The following is a 19,721-nucleotide window of genomic DNA, read 5'->3' as shown; positions in this document are numbered from 1 at the left end:
CATATTTTTCAGATTTTTTTTTCCTGGATCTGGATTTTTAACATTCTTCTTCCTCTAAAAGAAATGTCATGTACTTTCTGATTTTAGGTTGGAGCAGACAAGGCTGACAGGGTTTATGAGGACCTGACTGATATGGAGAAGATTAAATCAGTGTTGCAAGACTATCTTGATGACTATAATATGACTAATACTAAAGATGTCAAGCTGGTATTTTTCCAGGATGCAATAGAGCATGTCTCCAGGTACAGGCTATAAATAGTGTTGCAGTGTAGTCACTGTCAAGAACAAAACATACACACATAAGTGAAATTGAGATTTCTAATGCAATGTACTGTACATTTATGTTGACTTGTAGAACTAAGTTCTTCCAAAAGTGGCAGAACTACCACCATAGTAGCCTATCCATTTCAGCCTTCCATGATTCCCATATCACGTCAGTAACACTGTACATATACTATGTAATGTGTGGAGGGGCCACTATTGGACATGATTTTGTATGGGGCCTGCTATGTGATTTTATACTGTGTGTATAGTACGTATACCACTTTATAGTGTATGTAAAAGGGGCATTATACCATGTAGGGGCCAGGAAATGGGGTGTTAGTCTGTGTGTGTGTGTGTGGGGGGGGAGGGAGTCAAAAGTTTGCTTAGGGGCTAAGCCTATGCTTGTTACTTAATGCTTGTTTATTATGCATATAGACCTGCAAGTCTTTTTTTTTTCTGTGAATAGTTTTCTTAGTTAATGTGTTTAATTAATTAATTGTTTCATAAGCTAATTTAGTAGTAGAGTGTGGTGATTCAACCACAAGTGTGCTGCATGGCAGTAAGTCGGGGCAGAAGACAGCTCAGTAGAATAACCACACCAAAAAAATTGCAAGTCCTTAAATCACATTTGACAATAGTCCCACCATGCTCACTGCATTTTTTAAAATTCTATTTGTTGCTTTTTTTCAAACTTACCACCCATTCCCCCTCTCCTGTTATATCTATCTACATCAGTCGCTCTTTCTTTCCATCACCTATGTGCAGTTCTCATTCTCGGTTCACCTTCCTTATCCACCTTAACCCACCTTGTGCTTCTGTGCAACAAATTAGATGTTCTCACAAATCACTGAACCATCTGCTGTCTCTCTCCATTCCCCTGCTACTAGCTGTAGTGGAAATTTCTCCAAACTGTGGGTATCTCTGTGTCTCATGGTGGCCTACAATTCTCACATACCTCTAGGCCTGATAATAGGCAGGGTGGTGGGTTAGGCTTACTTCTGTCACTAAACTGCCCTCATTTGAAGTCTGTACCCTCACTCACATTCCCCTCATTTGAAGTCCATGCTATCAGACTTTTCCGCCCACTCTCCTTACATGTAGCCGGGATCTACCGTCCACCTGGCTCACCCTACCAATTTCTGGATCACTTCACTTCTTGGCTTCCCTACTTTTTATCCAGTGAAATTCCTACCCTCATCATGGGTGACATTAACATCCCTATTGACACCCCTCACTCCCCAGTTGCCTCACAGATTCTCTAAATAACCACTTCTTTTGGTTTTTCACAATGTTCTTCTTCCTCCACACACGATTGATCTTGTTTTCCATCGACTCCTCACAGTTTCTAAATTTACTAACTCTTCTCTGCTGCTCTCTGATCATAACCTTCTGTTTTTCACCATCAGTGCTCTCTCCCCTTCACAGGATACACCTACCCATCATACATATAGGAATTTGCGTGCTATCGACACCCAGCACCTCTCAGATACTCTACAGTCCTCTCTGTCCCCAATCTCCTGTCCCAATCTGGCCACCAGTCACTATAATAAAACTCTTAAAAATGCATTGGATGAGGTGGCTCCCCCCTCCACTCGTAAAGTTCGACACAGGAGGCAGCAACCCTGGCACATACCACAAACACGTTTTCTTCAGCGGTGCTCTAGGTGTGCCGAAAGTCTGTGGAGAAAATCATGTACACCTGCAGATTTCCTCCACTTTAAATTTATGCTTAAAACATATAGATCTGCCCTTTACCTCGCCAAACAAGTCTATTTCACCGCTCTCATCTCTTCTCTCTTCAGTAACCCTAAAAGCCTTTTTGAAACTTTTCACTCCTTACATCCAAGGTGCAGACGCCATTCACAGACCTTAGTGCTGATGATCTGGCCACTTATTTCTATGATAAAATTGATAATATCCGTCAGGAAATAACTGCCCAATCCCCAGGTGGCATTGATTCCCTCACCTACCATAGTAATTGATCCTGTCACCAACCACACTTCAGACTGTCCATTCTCATCTTTTGAACCTGTTACAGAAGAGGATGTATCCCAGCTACTTTCTTCATCTCGCCCTATGACCTGCAGTAGTGACCCCTTCCCCTCACACCTTCTCCAATCTATGTTGCCTGCGGTCACGACTTACCTTACTAAAATATTTAACCTCTCTCTCTCTTTTGGAATTTTCCCAGCCTCTTTCAAGCATGCTGCTATAACCCCGCTATTGAAAAACCCCTCCCTGGACCCGTCCTGTGCTGCTAACTATCAACCCGTCTCTGACTTCCTCTTCATCTCTAAAATCTTGAAACGCCTGGTCTTTTCTCATTTAATCCGCTATCTCTCTGCTTGACCCCTTATAATCTGGCTTCCATGCTCTGCACTTTACTGAAACGGCCCTCACAAAAGTCTCCAATGATCTCCTGACGGCTAAATCTAATGGTGATTTCTCTCTTCTTACTCTTTTGGACCTCTCTACTGCATTTGACACTGTTGACCATCAACTCCTCCTCACTATGCTCCGCTGAGTCGGCATCAAGGACACCGCGCTCTCCTGGTTCTTCTCTTATCTCTCAGACCGCACTTTCAGTGTACCATTTGCAGGCTGTTTCTTCCCCTCTTTGCCTTGCTGTTGGGGTTCCTCAGGGCTCGGTCCTAGGCCCCCTGCTCTTCTCTCTCTACACAGCCCCCATTGGACGAACCATCACCAGATTTGGCTTCCGGTACCATCTTTATGCTGATGATACCCAATTATAAACATCTTCCCGTGACGTCACCCCTGCACCAATACAGAGCACCAGTGACTATCTTTCTGCTGTCTCAAATATCATGTCTTTGCTCTATATGAAACTAAATCTCTCTAAGACTGAACTACTACTGTTTCCTCCATCTAATAGATCTGTCCCTGATATATCCATTGCAGTCTCAGGCCTTACTATAATTAGTTGTTATGGTCAGCAGGGTTTATTAAAAAAACAAAAAACAAATGAAAACCCTATGGAGCCCTCTGGGCCACTGACTACTAATCAATCTGGTGTGAACACAGGCTAACAGTTCCTGTCACTGCAGCTAAAGTAAAGGACCAGGTGCGCTCTGTTAACATTCATAGAGGCATGCAGTCAGAGCAGCCGCACAAATAAACAAACTGGCTAGCCTGAACTCCAGGACTAGCCAGAGACCAAGTAAACCCTGTGTGTGGTAGTTCCACCCAACCACCCAGGCAACTACTGCCAAGCCCACTCCCAGTCACCCTGTCTGGGAAGTTTTGCTAGCTAACCCTACTGACTTTTACCACACACACAAGGCAGCATGCTGCCTGACTAACTGTGGAATTGCTAGCTCAGGGGTCATTTACTAGCTAGGGCAAACTAATAATATTTCAGGCAGGAACCCAAGCACACACACACATCAATTCAGGTTTTGAATTGATTATAGAGCGCCGGGCGTCCAGACCAGCCCCCTTATATAGGCAAGGGACGGTCACCAGCAAATAGCCCAGCTGCCCAAACCGAGCGTCCATTGGTTGACACACGTCGATCAACCAGTGGACCACGCCCGGCTGTTGCAAGGCAGGTTAACCCTTGCAACCCTGGACTGTGCAGAGGAACATTCGGCGACACCCATGTCATGGCCGCAGTTACTGCACAATCCTAACACTACCCCCCTCCACGGCGCAACGACGCCATGCGTCTCCGGGTCGGAGACGAAAATGGCGAGGAGTGAGCCAGACACAATCCCTTGGGGAAAACTCCGTCCCTGACCTATGTCTGATGTCAGCTATTGCTCTGCTCCTGGCCTTGGCCTGACTCATGGCAGAGTGCACAGGCCGTGGAGTCTTGCCATTTAATAAAAGGTTTGGCAAGTCAGGGGAGTAAAAAAGTCCAGTCCTAATATCGTGCCCACATACTGTGCCTACACTCAGTTTAAAGTTTGGTTTCTTCCCACTTAATTCTTGCGGGCGCAAACCCTGGCTGGCACCTGATGGCAGGGGACAATGAGATTTTATTGCAGATTTATGCCTCCTGCTTCTGCTTTGAGGCGGCGTTGCCCTTGGCAACCGGTCAGTGGAGTAATTCCCAGGCCTGTGTTTTAGCAGAGACCCAGTTGTTTTTACAGTAAAGACCTCTGCAGGTTGAGGGGGTAAGACCTCCTGCTTTGAAGGTCTCACTGGAGGGGCGGCTGATGGTATAGCCTCCATACACCTTCCCTTGCACTCAGGACTCCACTTAATCTCCCCTTGCCTCCAGTCTATGACTGGTGAGTGCCGGCATAACCATGGGAGACCTAGCATTACTGCACAAGATAAGCCCTCCAAAATTTGGAAAGAGAGCTCCTCTGTATGCAGTGTTCCACTCTGCAGAAGCAACGGTGGCGTCTCAAATCGGATCTGCGGCTGAATTTGAGACCCATCTACCACCGTAACGTTAATGGGGGTCTTAAGAGCTCTCATGGGCACACCATTTTGCTGGGCGAATTTGGCTGAGATGAAATTCCCCATGGCCCCAGAGTCTATCATTGCTCTAGTATTAACCCAACCGTTACCCAGTTCAAAGGCTACTGGAAAACGGACACGATTATGGGACTTTTGTGTACCAAGTAATCCACCCCTGTTGGACACTTGGCTAGCTTTCCTTTCCAGTGGGGTCGAGCATTGAGGAGCAATATGCCCTGGCCTGTTGCAACGGTAACAAATCACCCCCCTGATTTTCCTACTCCTGCTGCCACCAGGAGTGGAAACACGGGAGGTGTCCATAAGTTCCGTGGACTCCACAACAGGCAAGGCAGAGGTAGATTTTATGACCCCCCTCAGAGACATGAGGTTATGCTCGAGCCCCCACTCCACTCTCCTATCAGACAACTGTGTATCCACACGAGTAGCTGAATTTATTAGGGTAGAGAGGGAGGTAGAAGGCTTACGGCCTGCTAGTTCATCCTTTATATTTGAGGACAAACCTTCCCAAAATATTGCCACAAGTACCTTGTCTGGCCAATCCAGCTCAGATGCCAAGGTTCGAAACTCAATAGCAAAGTCCGCTACCGAGCTCTGGCCTTGCTTTAAACGTAAGAGCTGAGAGGCAAAGGTGGACTGGGGCACTGGGCCATGAAACACCAGGCGTAGTGCTTCACACAGCGCGGCTAGTGTAGCCAAGTCCGCTGCATCCCGTTCTTTTAACGGGGTGACCCAGGCCAAGGCTCTCCCAGTGAGCAAGGAAACCACAAAGGCTACTTTAGATTTCTCATCTGGGAAGAGACTGGGACAAGCTTCAATGTATGTTTTACACTGGTGTATGAATCCCCGACATCCCTGCGGCTCACCCGCATACCGCTCCGGAGGCAGGAGAGGACACGGTGACGCTGCAGGGGTCGGCAGACTACCAACCAACTGAGCCATAGCCTGAACTCACCCTTGAGATAGGTCAGAAAAATTAATTGGGGCATCAGGTGGAGATTGCTGCAAGTGTTGCTCCACTGCGCCCAGGCGTGTGTTCAGACTCTCAACAAGATTCACTAAATGCGTTTTTGAAGCCATTTTGCGGGGCTCTGGCTCTATGATACTGTTATGGTCAGCAGGGTTTATTAAAAAACAAAAACAAATGAAAACCCTATGGAGCCCTCTGGGCCACTGACTACTAACCAACCTGGTGTGAACACAGGCTAACAGTTCCTGTCACTGCAGCTAAAGTAAAGGACCAGGTGCGCTGTTAACATTCACAGAGCCCTGTGCAGTCAGAGCAGCCACACAAATAAACAAACTGGCTAGCCTGAACTCCAGGACTAGCCAGAGACCAAGTAAACCCTGTGTGTGGTAGTTCCACCCAACCACCCAGGCAACAACTGCCAAGCCCACTCCCAGTCACCCTGTCTGGGAAGTTTTGCTAGCTGACCCTACTGACTTTTACCACACACACAAGGCAGCATGCTGCCTGACTAACTGTGGAATTGCTAGCTCAGGGGTCATTTACTAGCTAGGGCAAACTAATAATATTTCAGGCAGGAACCCAAGCACACACACACATCAATTCAGGTTTTGAACGAGATCATAGAGCACCGGGCGTCCAGACCAGCCCCCTTATATAGGCAAGGGGCGGTCACCAGCAAATAGCCCAGCTGCCCAAACCGAGCGTCCATTGGTTGACACACATGTCGATCAACCAGTGGACCACGCCCGGCTGTTGCAAGGCAGGTTAACCCTTGCAACCCTGGACTGTGCAGAGGAACATTCAGCGACACCCATGTCATGGCCGCAGTTACTGCACAATCCTAACATTCGTATGCAGCATGCCCGCCGCCTGGTTGTGTTTGACTCAGATCTTTCCTTCAACCCCATAATCAATCACTCGCATGTTCATGTCACCTCCATCTCAAAAACATCTCCAGAATCTGCCCTTTTCTTACCAGAGATACATTAAATACACTTATTATTGCTCTGATTCACTCTAACCTTGACTATTGTAACTCCTTACTTATCGGTCTTCCCATTACTAAACTCTCCTCTGAATGCAGCAACCAGGCTCATCTATGAGTCTAGATGCTACAGCGATGCCTCCGGTCTGTGCCAGGCGCTACATTGGCTGCCTATTCATTATAGAATACAATATCAAGTTATCACCCCATCCACAAGGCTCTCTACAATGCTGCACCTCCCTACATTTACTCCCTCATCTCTGTCTATCATCCATCCCGTGCTCTCTTTTCACTCAATGCCTTAAGACTAACATCCTCTATTATCCGAACTTCCCATGCTCGTATACAAGACTTCTCCCGAGTTGCACCACTCCTCTGGAATGCTCTACCCTGGACAATAAGATTAACCCCCAATTTCTACAGATTCAATTGCAAACTAAAGGCACATCTTTTCAGACAGGCCTATCACAATTCTTAATGTAAACATTTCCGTATTGTAATTAGAATCCCTATAATTTAACCCTTCTCTGTTCCAGCGCCCATATTACCCCACATGATATGAGATTACATGACATGCAGTTTTGTTTGTGTAATGACAGTAACCTCTATTACAAAATTGTCTGACCACTGCATAAGCAATGCTACCTCCAATGCCGCCGGAGGTAGTAGCTCTTGTGTCACCCCCTCTACCTCATAGGCGGTAACCTCTTGAAAGCAGGGTCCTCAGTCCCATTGTGTGAAATGACTATTTCTTTGCAATGTATCTTTTTGTCTGTATTTGAACCCTACAAATTGTACAGCGCTGCGGAATATGTTAGCACTATATAAATAACATGTATTATTATTATTATTATTATTATTATTATTATTATCCTTCAACTTCATACCTATCTCACCAAGAAACCCCACTAACCTTACTAATATCCACTGTCTCCCTTCTCCTTCTCCTCCACCAGTCATTTTCTCTTGTGCCCTCTCTAATCGCTAATTCAGTCTACAACAAACTTGACATTATTTAAGATCTCTTCAATTCAGTCTTTTAACCTGCTGGCTGTCACTGAAACCTGGATTAAATAGTCTGAAACTGACTCGCCTGCCGCTCTGTTATGATGGCCTACAATTTTCACACACACCTAGACCTCATAATATGCAGGGTTTGTGGGGTTTTTGCATCCCTCTGTCTCTAAAGTGCACTTTTCAGGTCTTTCCCCCAGTACCATCACTCTCCTTCCCCTCTCTTGATGTCCATGCTATCAGACCTTTCTACCCTTTCTCCCTGTGAGTAGCTGTATCTGTTCCCCTCTTTGAAATTTACTAGCAAAGGCTTGTCCTTGAAAAGACACACCAACCTACCACACATACTTAAATCTACATGGTGAACACAGCACCTCTCAGACACCCTACATTGCTGTCCTCAATCTCTTTTCTCTCCTGTCCTGAACTGGCACTGACCACTACAACGAGACTCCCAAAACTTCCCTTGATATAGTAAGGCCTGGTTTGCAGGTTTCTGTCTTCTGCCTAAGAAACTGGACAGGAGACAGAAACCGGCAGTCAGTTTTCAAACCGATTCACTTGAATGGGTTTGCAAAGTGACCGCCCGTGAGTATCTTGTACCTCTCCGCGGTGAAACAGTTTTTTTTTTAACTGGACACAAAGTCCTGCATGTCCGACTTTGTGTCTGGTTAAAAAAAATGCAGAGAGGCACAAGACGCTCACGGGCGGACACTTTGCAAACCCATTCAAGTGAATGGGTTTGAAAACTGACTGCCGGTTTCCGTCTCCTGTCCAGTTTCTCGGGCAGAAGACGGAAACCTGCAAAGCGGAGACCGGGCGCGGGTGTGAACCCATTCTAATAAGCAAGCGTTAACGGTTACAAGGTTACATTTTGTATTTCCTTGTCTTTCATTGCTTGTATATTATTATATTATATATTATCACTGTCAAAAGCGTTCTATTTTTTACATCTGTCATGCGAACTGATCATATATACATGTATTAAAGTAACTGTATGTTTATTCACAGAATTGCGAGAATGATCCGCCAGGAAAGAGGAAATGCTCTTTTGGTTGGAGTTGGTGGAACAGGCAAACAGTCCCTTACCAGACTTGCAGCTCATATCTGTGGTTACAAGTGCTTCCAAATTGAGCTGAGTCGGGGATACAATTATGACTCATTCCATGAAGATCTAAGAAAACTGTACAAAATGGCTGGGGTAGAAGACAAGGACATGGTTTTTCTCTTTACTGACACACAGGTAAACAAATTTCACCAAATAGTTGTCTATAAGTTTTAAAATATAATGAATTACAAATTTTGGCTCTTTTCTGTGAAATCCTGCAATGTTTTTATTTTTTTCCTCTTGTTTCTCTATTAAAAGTTGTATCCTGCTTCTCTCTTGTGTATTATGTAATTGTTTGTCTGTAATGCAGGGAAAGTGAGGGTAAGCCACTTCAAACTGCCATATCTACGGCACTGTAAAACGTAGATACACATTTTTGGTGTCTTAAAAGATATCACTGGATGAAAGTATAGTCAGGATTGCTAGCAACTGCATATAAATATCCCATTATTCACAACTGTATTTTCAACCAGTGATATCTGTGGAAATTGTAGCGGTTGAACTGCAATTGAAAATCTCCTCTTACGTATGGCACCAGAAGCACATTGACAGCTTACCCTTACAGCAATAAAGAAACAATGGAAAGAATAAAGCCAAACCCAGATCCCAGCCACCAGCTGTCGGGACTCTTGCCTCTAGGTCCTTACATTATTACAGCAGCCCAGAGAAACATTCATCAACCGATTGCAGTACCCTAAGGCCTGAAACTTTACAATAAAAACAGCAGGGATCCACAATCAGAGCACACTGTGAGGAAGTGCCAATACTTTTTTATAACATTTGGAGACCCCTAATGTAGCATTATACTAAATGGGTCACTAATGTCCCATGCTAAGTTGGTGCTCCGCGCACAGTATAATGTGAGTGCCCCCCACAAAATATAAATCTCCTTAGCCCCCTCACACAGTACTGCTCCTCCACAGTTAAATACTGCTTAATGACCCCCACACAGTGTAAAGCCAGGTTAGTGATCTCAAGCAGTATAACGCTCCTTTATGCTGCCCCACATACCATAAAGCTATTTAGTGTCCCTGGACAATATAGAGCTCCATTGTGCTCCCTCACTTAGTTAGCGATATTAACTCCTATATTAACTCCTATAAGCAATTGGGGTACATCTACTGTAATAGACGAACATGTCATATTGTCCGAAAACCGTACATTAACCCTTAAGTACTATCATGGTGTCTATCATACACCTTCCAATCTTTGTTCCCCCATAATTCCGCATTCCAGTATCCGATCAGAAGCTCCAACCAAAGACCTTTCAATCAATAGAAACAGAAAGTGTGGTGCTGATTTGGTGGAGATTTGTTCAGTACTTTGTTAGTTATGATTAGAGATGAGCGAGTACGATCAGCCGATCCGAACAGCACGCTCGCATAGAAATGAATGGACGTAGCCGGCACGCGGGGGGTTAAGCGGCCGGCCACCGTCAAAGCGGAAGTACCAGGTGCTTCCATTCATTTCTATGGAGCGTGCTGTTCGGATCGGCTGATCGTACTCGCTCATCTCTAGTTATGATGACATGAAGACCTGCCGGTGCCTCATAGTAAGTATGTAACTTTTTTTTAATGATTATTAGAGATGAGCGAACACTAAAATGTTCGAGGTTCGAAATTCGATTCGAACAGCCGCTCACTGCTCGAGTGTTCGAACGGGTTTCGAACCCCATTATAGTCTATGGGGAACATATACTCGTTAAGGGGGAAACCCAAATCCGTGTCTGGAGGGTCACCAAGTCCACTATGACACCCCCAGGAAATGATACCAACACCCTGGAATGACACTGGGACAGCAGGGGAAGCATGTCTGGGGGCATAAAAGTCACTTTATTTCATGTAAATCCCTGTCAGCGCTGGCTCTGCTGGAGGAGGCGTAGTCTAAGATCGCTCCACACCAGTCTGTGTGCACACTCATCTCTGCTACATCTGATGTAGCAGAGCCGAGTGTGCATAAGGGTTCTAGTGCACCCTCGGCTCTGCTACATCTGATGTAGCAGAGCCGATTGTGCACACTCGGCTCTGCTATATCAGATGGGCTTACCGGCACACGGTGTAGTTGAGCACAACTGGCTCAGCACTGCTAAGTCTCTGCATTCCCATAGGAATGCATTGGCCAGCCTTCGGCCAATCAGCGCTGGCTCTGCCGGAGGAGGCGGAGTCTAAGGTCGGACCTGAATGGAGACTGGTGTGGAGCGATCTTAGACTCCGCCTCCTCCAGCAGAGCCAGCGCTGATTGGTCGAATTCCGTACTCTGGCCAATCAGCGCTGTCCAATGCATTCCTATGGGAAAAAGTTTATGTCACAAAAATCACAATTACACACCCGATAGAGCCCCAAAAAGTTATTTTTAATAACATTCCTACCTAAATAAAGGTTATCCCTAGCTATCCCTGCCTGTACAGCTATCCCTGTCTCATAGTCACAAAGTTCACATTCTCATATGACCCGGATTTGAAATCCACTATTCGTCTAAAATGGAGGTCACCTGATTTCGGCAGCCAATGACTTTTTCCGATTTTTTTCGATGCCTCCGGTGTCGTAGTTCCTGTCCCACCTCCCCTGCGCTGTTATTGGTGCAAAAAAAGCGCCAGGGAAGGTGGGAGGGGAATCAAATTTTTTTGGAGTTTGCCACGTGATGTTCGATTCGAATCGAACACATCGAACAGCCTGATATCCGATCGAACATGTGTTCGATAGAACACTGTTCGCTCATCTCTAATGATTATGGACATGCTGCATAACTAATTAACTCAATTAATTAATTAATTATTGTGTTTCCACTTATAGCCACTTACAGCCAGAAATGACTTTTTATAAAATATTTGCTTTGTATAATGCAAAGCCAAAGCAAATTATATGATGAGGTTTCTATATGAATGTAGGAAGTCTAAGAGCAAAATAGAGATTTTTTTAAAAAAATTCAAAAAAGGGGGACGAAAGAGGAATCCCACGGACACCTTGATAGTACTTATGTGAGAAATCCTGACAATAGTATCTAAGCATTAAATACTGGATGTTACTTTTGTAAATGCAGGACCTTCAGGGTAGGCTGGTTACCAGGTAAATCAGGTAGATGGAGGCAGGTATAGCGGCTCACAATTACAAGTTTTATTAGTAGCAGTTCACACAGTCCACCAGTGCACAAATCAAACAGCTTGCTTCAGCATAAAGGTAAATCAAATAGCTTGTTTCAGCATGAAGGCACAACATCAAGTAATGTAGATTGTCCTTAATTCAGGAAACAAAGAAAATAATTCCCCGGAGTTTTTCTCACCAGTAACACCAGGTGATTTGGGGTTCTTTTTTTCTTCCAGACACACAGGACAGTGTGATCAACAGGTTTCTCATGCAAGAGATAGCCACCCCCCCTCCTCCTTGGGTAGCCTCAGTTCCTTAATAGATGAATACTTTGGTCACCTAACCAAATCAGGACTGGAGTATAGGCCTGGGTTTGCAACAACTCCTAAATCCCGGACCCATACTTCATCCAGTCACCATATAGATACCAGCCACCTCAGTGGAAGGTCCCTGCCATCTCCAATTTTTCCCTCTGCCTGTCCACACTGTTTACCTCAGACTTTCACCTGATGGTGGACCTTTACTAAAAGTAGCTGAGTAGCCCTGCACTAGGCACTCAACAGTTACATGTTATGTTATATAATCTAGCACTTTGCTTCTTGTTTAGCCTAAAAGGTGGCACGTGATTACAGACATCCAGCTATACATGAATATGATATTTTATAGGTTGAACAAAAATGACGATAAACTGGTGGTATTAAAGGGGTTTTCCCAAGAAAGCAAGTTATTCTCTATTCATAAGATCAGATTCTCACTGATTAGGAGTATGGATTAGGGATAACCTGCTTTCTTGGAAAAAATCCTTTAATCTATAGCATAGAGTTATAGTCAACTCATTGTTTTTACTTTAACCTCATATTATAGTGGACACAGTATGTTCTCTGGCAACTCAAGTGACTAATAGTTGGCAATGATACAAAACAAAATACTTTCATTTTTATATTGTTATTTAAATATAAAATTATTAAATGATTAACAAATATTTTAAGCTTTAAAGAGGACCTTTCACGTCCTCTGGCACTCACAATATTATATACCGCTGAAAAGCTGACAATTTAGTGCACTATCAGCTTTCCCAGTATGGGCCATAGTGCTGGAGATAGTTTTGGCACCAATATCTCTCTACTGCCAGAAAGGCAGGCCTTACTCCCTAGTGTCATTGCTGGGAAGTAAGAGAGGCCCCCTCTGACACTACTCTTCCATATTATTGTCAGAGGGGGCGTTCCTTGCTGACCAATGATGATGCTGAGAAGTAAGGCCTGCCCTTCTGATGTTGAAGGGATATCGGTGCCGAAACTAACAGCACCCAGGAGCGAATGGTCAAAGTTCAAAGCGCACTGTCAGCTTTCCAGCGATATCTAAAACCTCAGTGCCAGTAAATGTCAAAGGTCCTCTTTAAGTCCCCATTACAGCTATATCAAGACTTGTACTGCACTTTTTAAGTTTTTATGCTTTGTTATGTAGAGACCATACATTTATTTCTGTTCATAATTATTTCTAAAATTCCATAGATTGTCGTGGAGGAGTTCTTGGAAGATATCAATAACATGCTGAATTCTGGTGAAGTGCCTAATTTATTTGAGAAGGATGAGCTAGAGTTTGTATTGGCTGCAACTAGACCGAAGGCAAAAGAAGCTGGTATACCTGAAGGAAACAGAGATGAGGTACACACAGGGCTGATTCTAGCTTAGCTGCCTGAGGCAAATATTAAAAAAACAAACACTCCCCATCCTGACTGGAATGTTCCCTCCACTAGGAAAATATAAGTGTTCTGTTGGACCTATCCATGGATTACACTAATGGTCAGCCTCAATACCTGAAGTGTGAGCCACTCTGCTGGTTATCCCCATTCATATATGGCTAGTCAGTCAGTGAAAGGAAGGGAGCTGGAGGGCTAGAAAATGGAGCGAAATTTGAGACAGAAGTCTTCCTCAATAATAATAAATTTTATTTATATAGTGCCAACATATTCCGCAACGCTGTACAATTTGTACAATTTCCTCAATCTTCCTCAAGTAGTGCAGTTTAGCACTGACCTTTTTGCCGGTGCCACCCCCTCAGGGACTCAGGGTCCTGGGTACATATATAGTATATGATGTATATGCTTTATTGATACTATTCTAGTAGCACTGGAAATGCTGCTTATAATTCTCTCTATCAGTACTTGCATTTCTACAAGTCAATTCAGTTTTACCTTTTTAAGTGTGAGAACTATTTGTATAGCTATTCTTTTATGTTGCAGTTTTATTAAACTTTGCTAGTTTGGTTATAGGAGAAGGTTAAAGTAGGCTGAATAAGAATTGTATTACCTCAGACATAATCTCCAATGATTGGCACATTTCCTCTGAAATTCCTAGGCTTTCTCTTTAAGATCATAGATTCTGTTACTTTGTACTAAGATAGCTAATAGAGATGAGCGAACACTAAAATGTTCGAGGTTCGAAATTCGAATCGAACAGCCGCTCACTGTTCGTGTGTTCGAACGGGTTTCGAACCCCATTATAGTCTATGGGGAACATATACTCGTTAAGGGGGAAACCCAAATCCGTGTCTGGAGGGTCACCAAGTCCACTATGACACCACAGGAAATGATGCCAACACCTCTGGAATGACACTGGGACAGCAGGGGAAGCATGTCTGGGGGCATCTAACACACCAAAGACCCTCTATTACCCCAACATCACAGCCTAACAACTACACACTTTACACACTCAATACCACCTCTCTGACAGTAGGAAAACACCTTGAAACATGTGTATTTGGCACTTGCAGTGAGGAGAGCTTGTCACCAGCAGTGAATTTGGCCCTTGTAGTAAGTTGAGGTTGGCACCAACATTTGTTTTGAAAATCAGGGTGGATTGAGCCTCTAACCAGCAGAGTTTGGGCAAATTCATGGTGGAGGGAGCCTCTAAAAACCCCAGTTTGGACCAATTCATGGTGGAGGGAGCCTCTAAACAGCCCAGTTTGGGCAAATTCATGGTGGAGGGAGCCTCTAAAAACCCCAGTTTGGACCAATTCATGGTGGAGGGAGCCTCTAAAAACCCCAGTTTGGACCAATTCATGGTGGAGGGAGCCTCTAAAAAACCCAGTTTGGACCAATTCATGGTGGAGGGAGCCTCTAAACAGCCCAGTTTGGGCAAATTCATGGTGGAGGGAGCCTCTAAAAACCCCAGTTTGGATCAATTCATGGTGGAGGGAGCCTCTAAAAACCCCAGTTTGGACCAATTCATGGTGGAGGGAGCCTCTAAAAACCCCAGTTTGGACCAATTCATGGTGGAGGGAGCCTCTAAAAAACCCAGTTTGGACCAATTCATGGTGGAGGGAGCCTCTAAACAGCCCAGTTTGGGCAAATTCATGGTGGAGGGAGCCTCTAAAAACCCCAGTTTGGACCAATTCATGGTGGAGGGAACCTCTAAAAACCCCAGTTTGGACCAATTCATGGTGGAGGGAGCCTCTAAAAACCCCAGTTTGGACCAATTCATGGTGGAGGGAGCCTCTAAAAAACCCAGTTTGGACCAATTCATGGTGGAGGGAGCCTCTAACCAGCCCAGTTTGGACCAATTCATGGTGGAGGGAGCCTCTAAAAACCCCAGTTTGGACCAATTCATGGTGGAGGGAGCCTCTAAACAGCCCAGTTTGGACCAATTCATGGTGGAGGGAGCCTCTAAAAACCCCAATTTGGACCAATTCATGGTGGAGGGAGCCTCTAACCAGCCCAGTTTGGACCAATTCATGGTGGAGGGAGCCTCTAACCAGCCCAGTTTGGGCAAATTCATGGTGGAGGGAGCCTCTAAAAACCCCAATTTGGACCAATTCATGGTGGAGGGAGCCTCTAAACAGCCCAGTTTGGGCAAATTCATGGTGGAGGGAGCCTCTAAAAACCCCAGTTTGGACCAATTCATGGTGGAGGGAGCCTCTAAAAAACCCAGTTTGGACCAATTCATGGTGGAGGGAGCCTCTAACCAGCCCAGTTTGGACCAATTCATGGTGGAGGGAGCCTCTAAAAACCCCAGTTTGGACCAATTCATGGTGGAGGGAGCCTCTAACCAGCCCAGTTTGGACCAATTCATGGTGGAGGGAGCCTCTAAAAACCCCAGTTTGGACCAATTCATGGTGGAGGGAGCCTCTAAACAGCCCAGTTTGGACCAATTCATGGTGGAGGGAGCCTCTAAAAACCCCAGTTTGGACCAATTCATGGTGGAGGGAGCCTCTAAACAGCCCAGTTTGGGCAAATTCATGGTGGAGGGAGCCTCTAAAAACCCCAGTTTGGACCAATTCATGGTGGAGGGAGCCTCTAAAAACCCCAGTTTGGACCAATTCATGGTGGAGGGAGCCTCTAAAAAACCCAGTTTGGACCAATTCATGGTGGAGGGAGCCTCTAAACAGCCCAGTTTTGGCAAATTCATGGTGGAGGGAGCCTCTAAAAACCCCAGTTTGGACCAATTCATGGTGGAGGGAGCCTCTAAAAAACCCAGTTTGGACCAATTCATGGTGGAGGGAGCCTCTAACCAGCCCAGTTTGGACCAATTCATGGTGGAGGGAGCCTCTAATCAGCCCAGTTTGGGCAAATTCATGGTGGAGGGAGCCTCTAACCAGCCCAGTTTGGACCAATTCATGGTGGAGGGAGCCTCTAAACAGCCCAGTTTGGGCAAATTCATGGTGGAGGGAGCCTCTAACCAGCCCAGTTTGGACCAATTCATGGTGGAGGGAGCCTCTAAAAACCCCAGTTTGGACCAATTCATGGTGGAGGGAGCCTCTAAAAACCCCAGTTTGGACCAATTCATGGTGGAGGGAGCCTCTAAAAACCCCAGTTTGGACCAATTCATGCTGGAGGGAGCCTCTAAACAGCCCAGTTTGGGCAAATTCATGGTGGAGGGAGCCTCTAAAAACCCCAGTTTGGACCAATTCATGGTGGAGGGAGCCTCTAAAAACCCCAATTTGGACCAATTCATGGTGGAGGGAGCCTCTAAACAGCCCAGTTTGGGCAAATTCATGGTGGAGGGAGCCTCTAAAAACCCCAGTTTGGACCAATTCATGGTGGAGGGAGCCTCTAAACAGCCCAGTTTGGACCAATTCATGGTGGAGGGAGCCTCTAAAAACCCCAATTTGGACCAATTCATGGTGGAGGGAGCCTCTAACCAGCCCAGTTTGGACCAATTCATGGTGGAGGGAGCCTCTAACCAGCCCAGTTTGGGCAAATTCATGGTGGAGGGAGCCTCTAAAAACCCCAATTTGGACCAATTCATGGTGGAGGGAGCCTCTAAACAGCCCAGTTTGGGCAAATTCATGGTGGAGGGAGCCTCTAAAAACCCCAGTTTGGACCAATTCATGGTGGAGGGAGCCTCTAAAAACCCCAGTTTGGACCAATTCATGGTGGAGGGAGCCTCTAAAAAACCCAGTTTGGACCAATTCATGGGGGAGGGAGCCTCTAAACAGCCCAGTTTGGGCAAATTCATGGTGGAGGGAGCCTCTAAAAACCCCAGTTTGGACCAATTCATGGTGGAGGGAGCCTCTAAAAACCCCAGTTTGGACCAATTCATGGTGGAGGGAGCCTCTAACCAGCCCAGTTTGGGCAAATTCATGGTGGAGGGAGCCTCTAACCAGCAGAGTTGTGGGAAAGCAGGGTGGAGGGAGCCTCTAACCAGCAGAGTTGGTGGAAATCAGGGTGGAGGGAGCCTCTAACCAGCAGAGTTGGGGGAAATCATGTTGGAGGGAGCCTAGTATTAGCAGAATTGTGCAACGCTTATGGTGGATGAGTATGAGGATGCGGAGGAATTGGAGAGGTTGAGTACAGACATGGAGTTTCATGTTGGGGTGCTTTACACAGGTGGGCACAAAAATGAAGGCTCTATCCAGTGGTGGTTCATTTTTATCAAAGTGAGCCGGTCGGCACTCTCAGCTGACAGACGGGTGCGCTTGTCAGTGATGATGCCACCGGCTGCACTGAACACCCTCTCAGATAGGACGCTGGCGGCAGGACAGGACAGCACCTCCAAGGCATATAGGGCAAGTTCAAGCCACAGGTCCAACTTCGACACCCAATACGTGTAGGGCGCAGAGGGGTCGGAGAGGACAGGGCTGTGGTCGGAAAGGTATTCCCGCAACATGCGCCTATACTTCTCATGCCTGGTGACACTAGGACCCTCTGTGGCGGCACTTTGGCGAGGGGGTGCCATCAAGGTGTCCCAGACCTTAGACAGTGTGCCCCTCGTTTGTGTGGACCGGTGAGAACTTGGTCGCCTACTGGAGGAACTGTCCTCCCTGCCGCCAACGTCACATGCTGGAAACATCTCCATCATATTCTGCACCAATTGCCTGTGGCAAGCATTGATGCGATTGGCCCTCCCCTCTACCGGAATAAAAGACGAGATGTTGTTTTTATACCGGGGGTCAAGGATAGCAAAGATCCAGTACTGGTTGTCCTCCATGATTTTGACAATACGCTTGTCGGTTGTAAAGCACCCCAACATGAACTCAGCCATGTCTGCCACAGTGTTAGTTGGCATGACTCCTCTGGCCCCACCGGAAAGTTCAATCTCCATTTCCTCCTCATCCTCCATGTCTACCCATCCGCGCTGCAACAATGGGACGATTCGAAGTTGCCCGGAAGCCTCCTGTATCACCATCACATCATCGGACAACTCTTCTTCCTCCTCCTCCTCCTCCTCCTCCTCCATTAAACGCGATGAAGCGGACAGATGTGTGGACCTACTCTCCAGCTGTGACGGATCGGATGCTATCCCTGACTCCTCTGTGTGATCTGAGTTATCCCTGATGTCAATCAGGGATTCTCTCAGAACACACAAGAGCGGGATTGTAAGGCTCACCATCGCATCCTCAGAGCTCACCCTCCTTGTGGACTCCTCAAACACCCGTAGGATGTCACAAAGGTCTCTCATCCATGGCCACTCATGGATGAGAAACTGAGGCAGCTGACTTTGTGGCACCCTAGGGTTTTGTAGCTGGTATTCCATCAAAGGTCTCTGCTGCTCAACCACTCTATTCAACATCTGAAACGTTGAGTTCCAGCGTGTGGGGACGTCGCACAAAAGCCGATGTTGTGGCACATGCAGGCGTTGCTGGAGAGATTTTAAGCTAGCAGCGGCTACTGTCGACTTGCGAAAGTGGGCGCACATGCGCCGCACTTTCACCAGTAGCTCTGGAACATTGGGGTAGCTCTTTAGGAAACGTTGCACCACTAGGTTGAAGACGTGGGCCAGGCATGGAACATGTTGGAGTCCGGCAAGCTCCAGAGCTGCTACCAGGTTCCGGCCGTTATCACAAACGACCATGCCTGGGCCCAGGTGCAGCGGCTCAAACCATATTGCCGTCTCATCGAGGAGGGCATCCCTCACCTCGGAGGCAGTGTGCTGTCTGTCCCCCAAGCTGATCAGCTTCAGCACAGCCTGCTGACGTCTACCAACGCCAGTGCTGCAACGTTTCCAACTCGTAGCTGGGGTCAATCTAACAGCGGAGGAGGAGGCGGTGGCGGAGGAGGAGGCGGTGGCGGAGGAGGAGGCGGTAGAGGAGGAGGAGGAGGGGGGTGTTCTTCTCGTGTCCCTGCCAGGAATGTTAGGCGGGGAGACGAGGTACACCGGGCCAGTTTGGGAAGCAGTCCCAGCCTCAACTACATTCACCCAGTGTGCCGTCAGTGAAATGTAGCGTCCCTGTCCGCATGCACTTGTCCACGCGTCGGTGGTCAAGTGGACCTTTGTGCAAAGCGCGGAACTAAGGGCCCGCCTGATGTTGAGTGACACGTGCTGGTGCAAGGCGGGGACGGCACACCGGGAGAAGTAGTGACGGCTAGGGACGGCATAGCGAGGTGCCGCAGTTGCCATCAGGTCCAGGAAG

At 46.5% G+C, this 19,721-nt stretch overlaps 1 protein-coding gene across 1 annotated transcript in view; it reads left to right on the top strand.

Annotated features, from left to right (window-relative positions):
• The window catches only part of DNAH6 (dynein axonemal heavy chain 6), a 285,907-nt gene that overhangs the window by 119,316 nt on the left and 146,870 nt on the right, over positions 1–19,721 (top strand). Inside the window, exons 44-46 of the mRNA XM_075284265.1 lie at positions 88–242; positions 8,691–8,922; positions 13,382–13,534. Coding sequence (XP_075140366.1) covers positions 88–242; positions 8,691–8,922; positions 13,382–13,534 — 540 coding nt within the window. The remainder of the gene's footprint in view (positions 1–87; positions 243–8,690; positions 8,923–13,381; positions 13,535–19,721) is intronic.

This window comes from Leptodactylus fuscus, chromosome 1 (assembly GCF_031893055.1).
Source record: "Leptodactylus fuscus isolate aLepFus1 chromosome 1, aLepFus1.hap2, whole genome shotgun sequence".
Classification (NCBI taxonomy): Eukaryota; Metazoa; Chordata; class Amphibia; order Anura; family Leptodactylidae; genus Leptodactylus; species Leptodactylus fuscus.
Note: the sequence above shows the minus strand (reverse complement) of the source record. Positions and strands in the feature narration are given on the sequence as shown.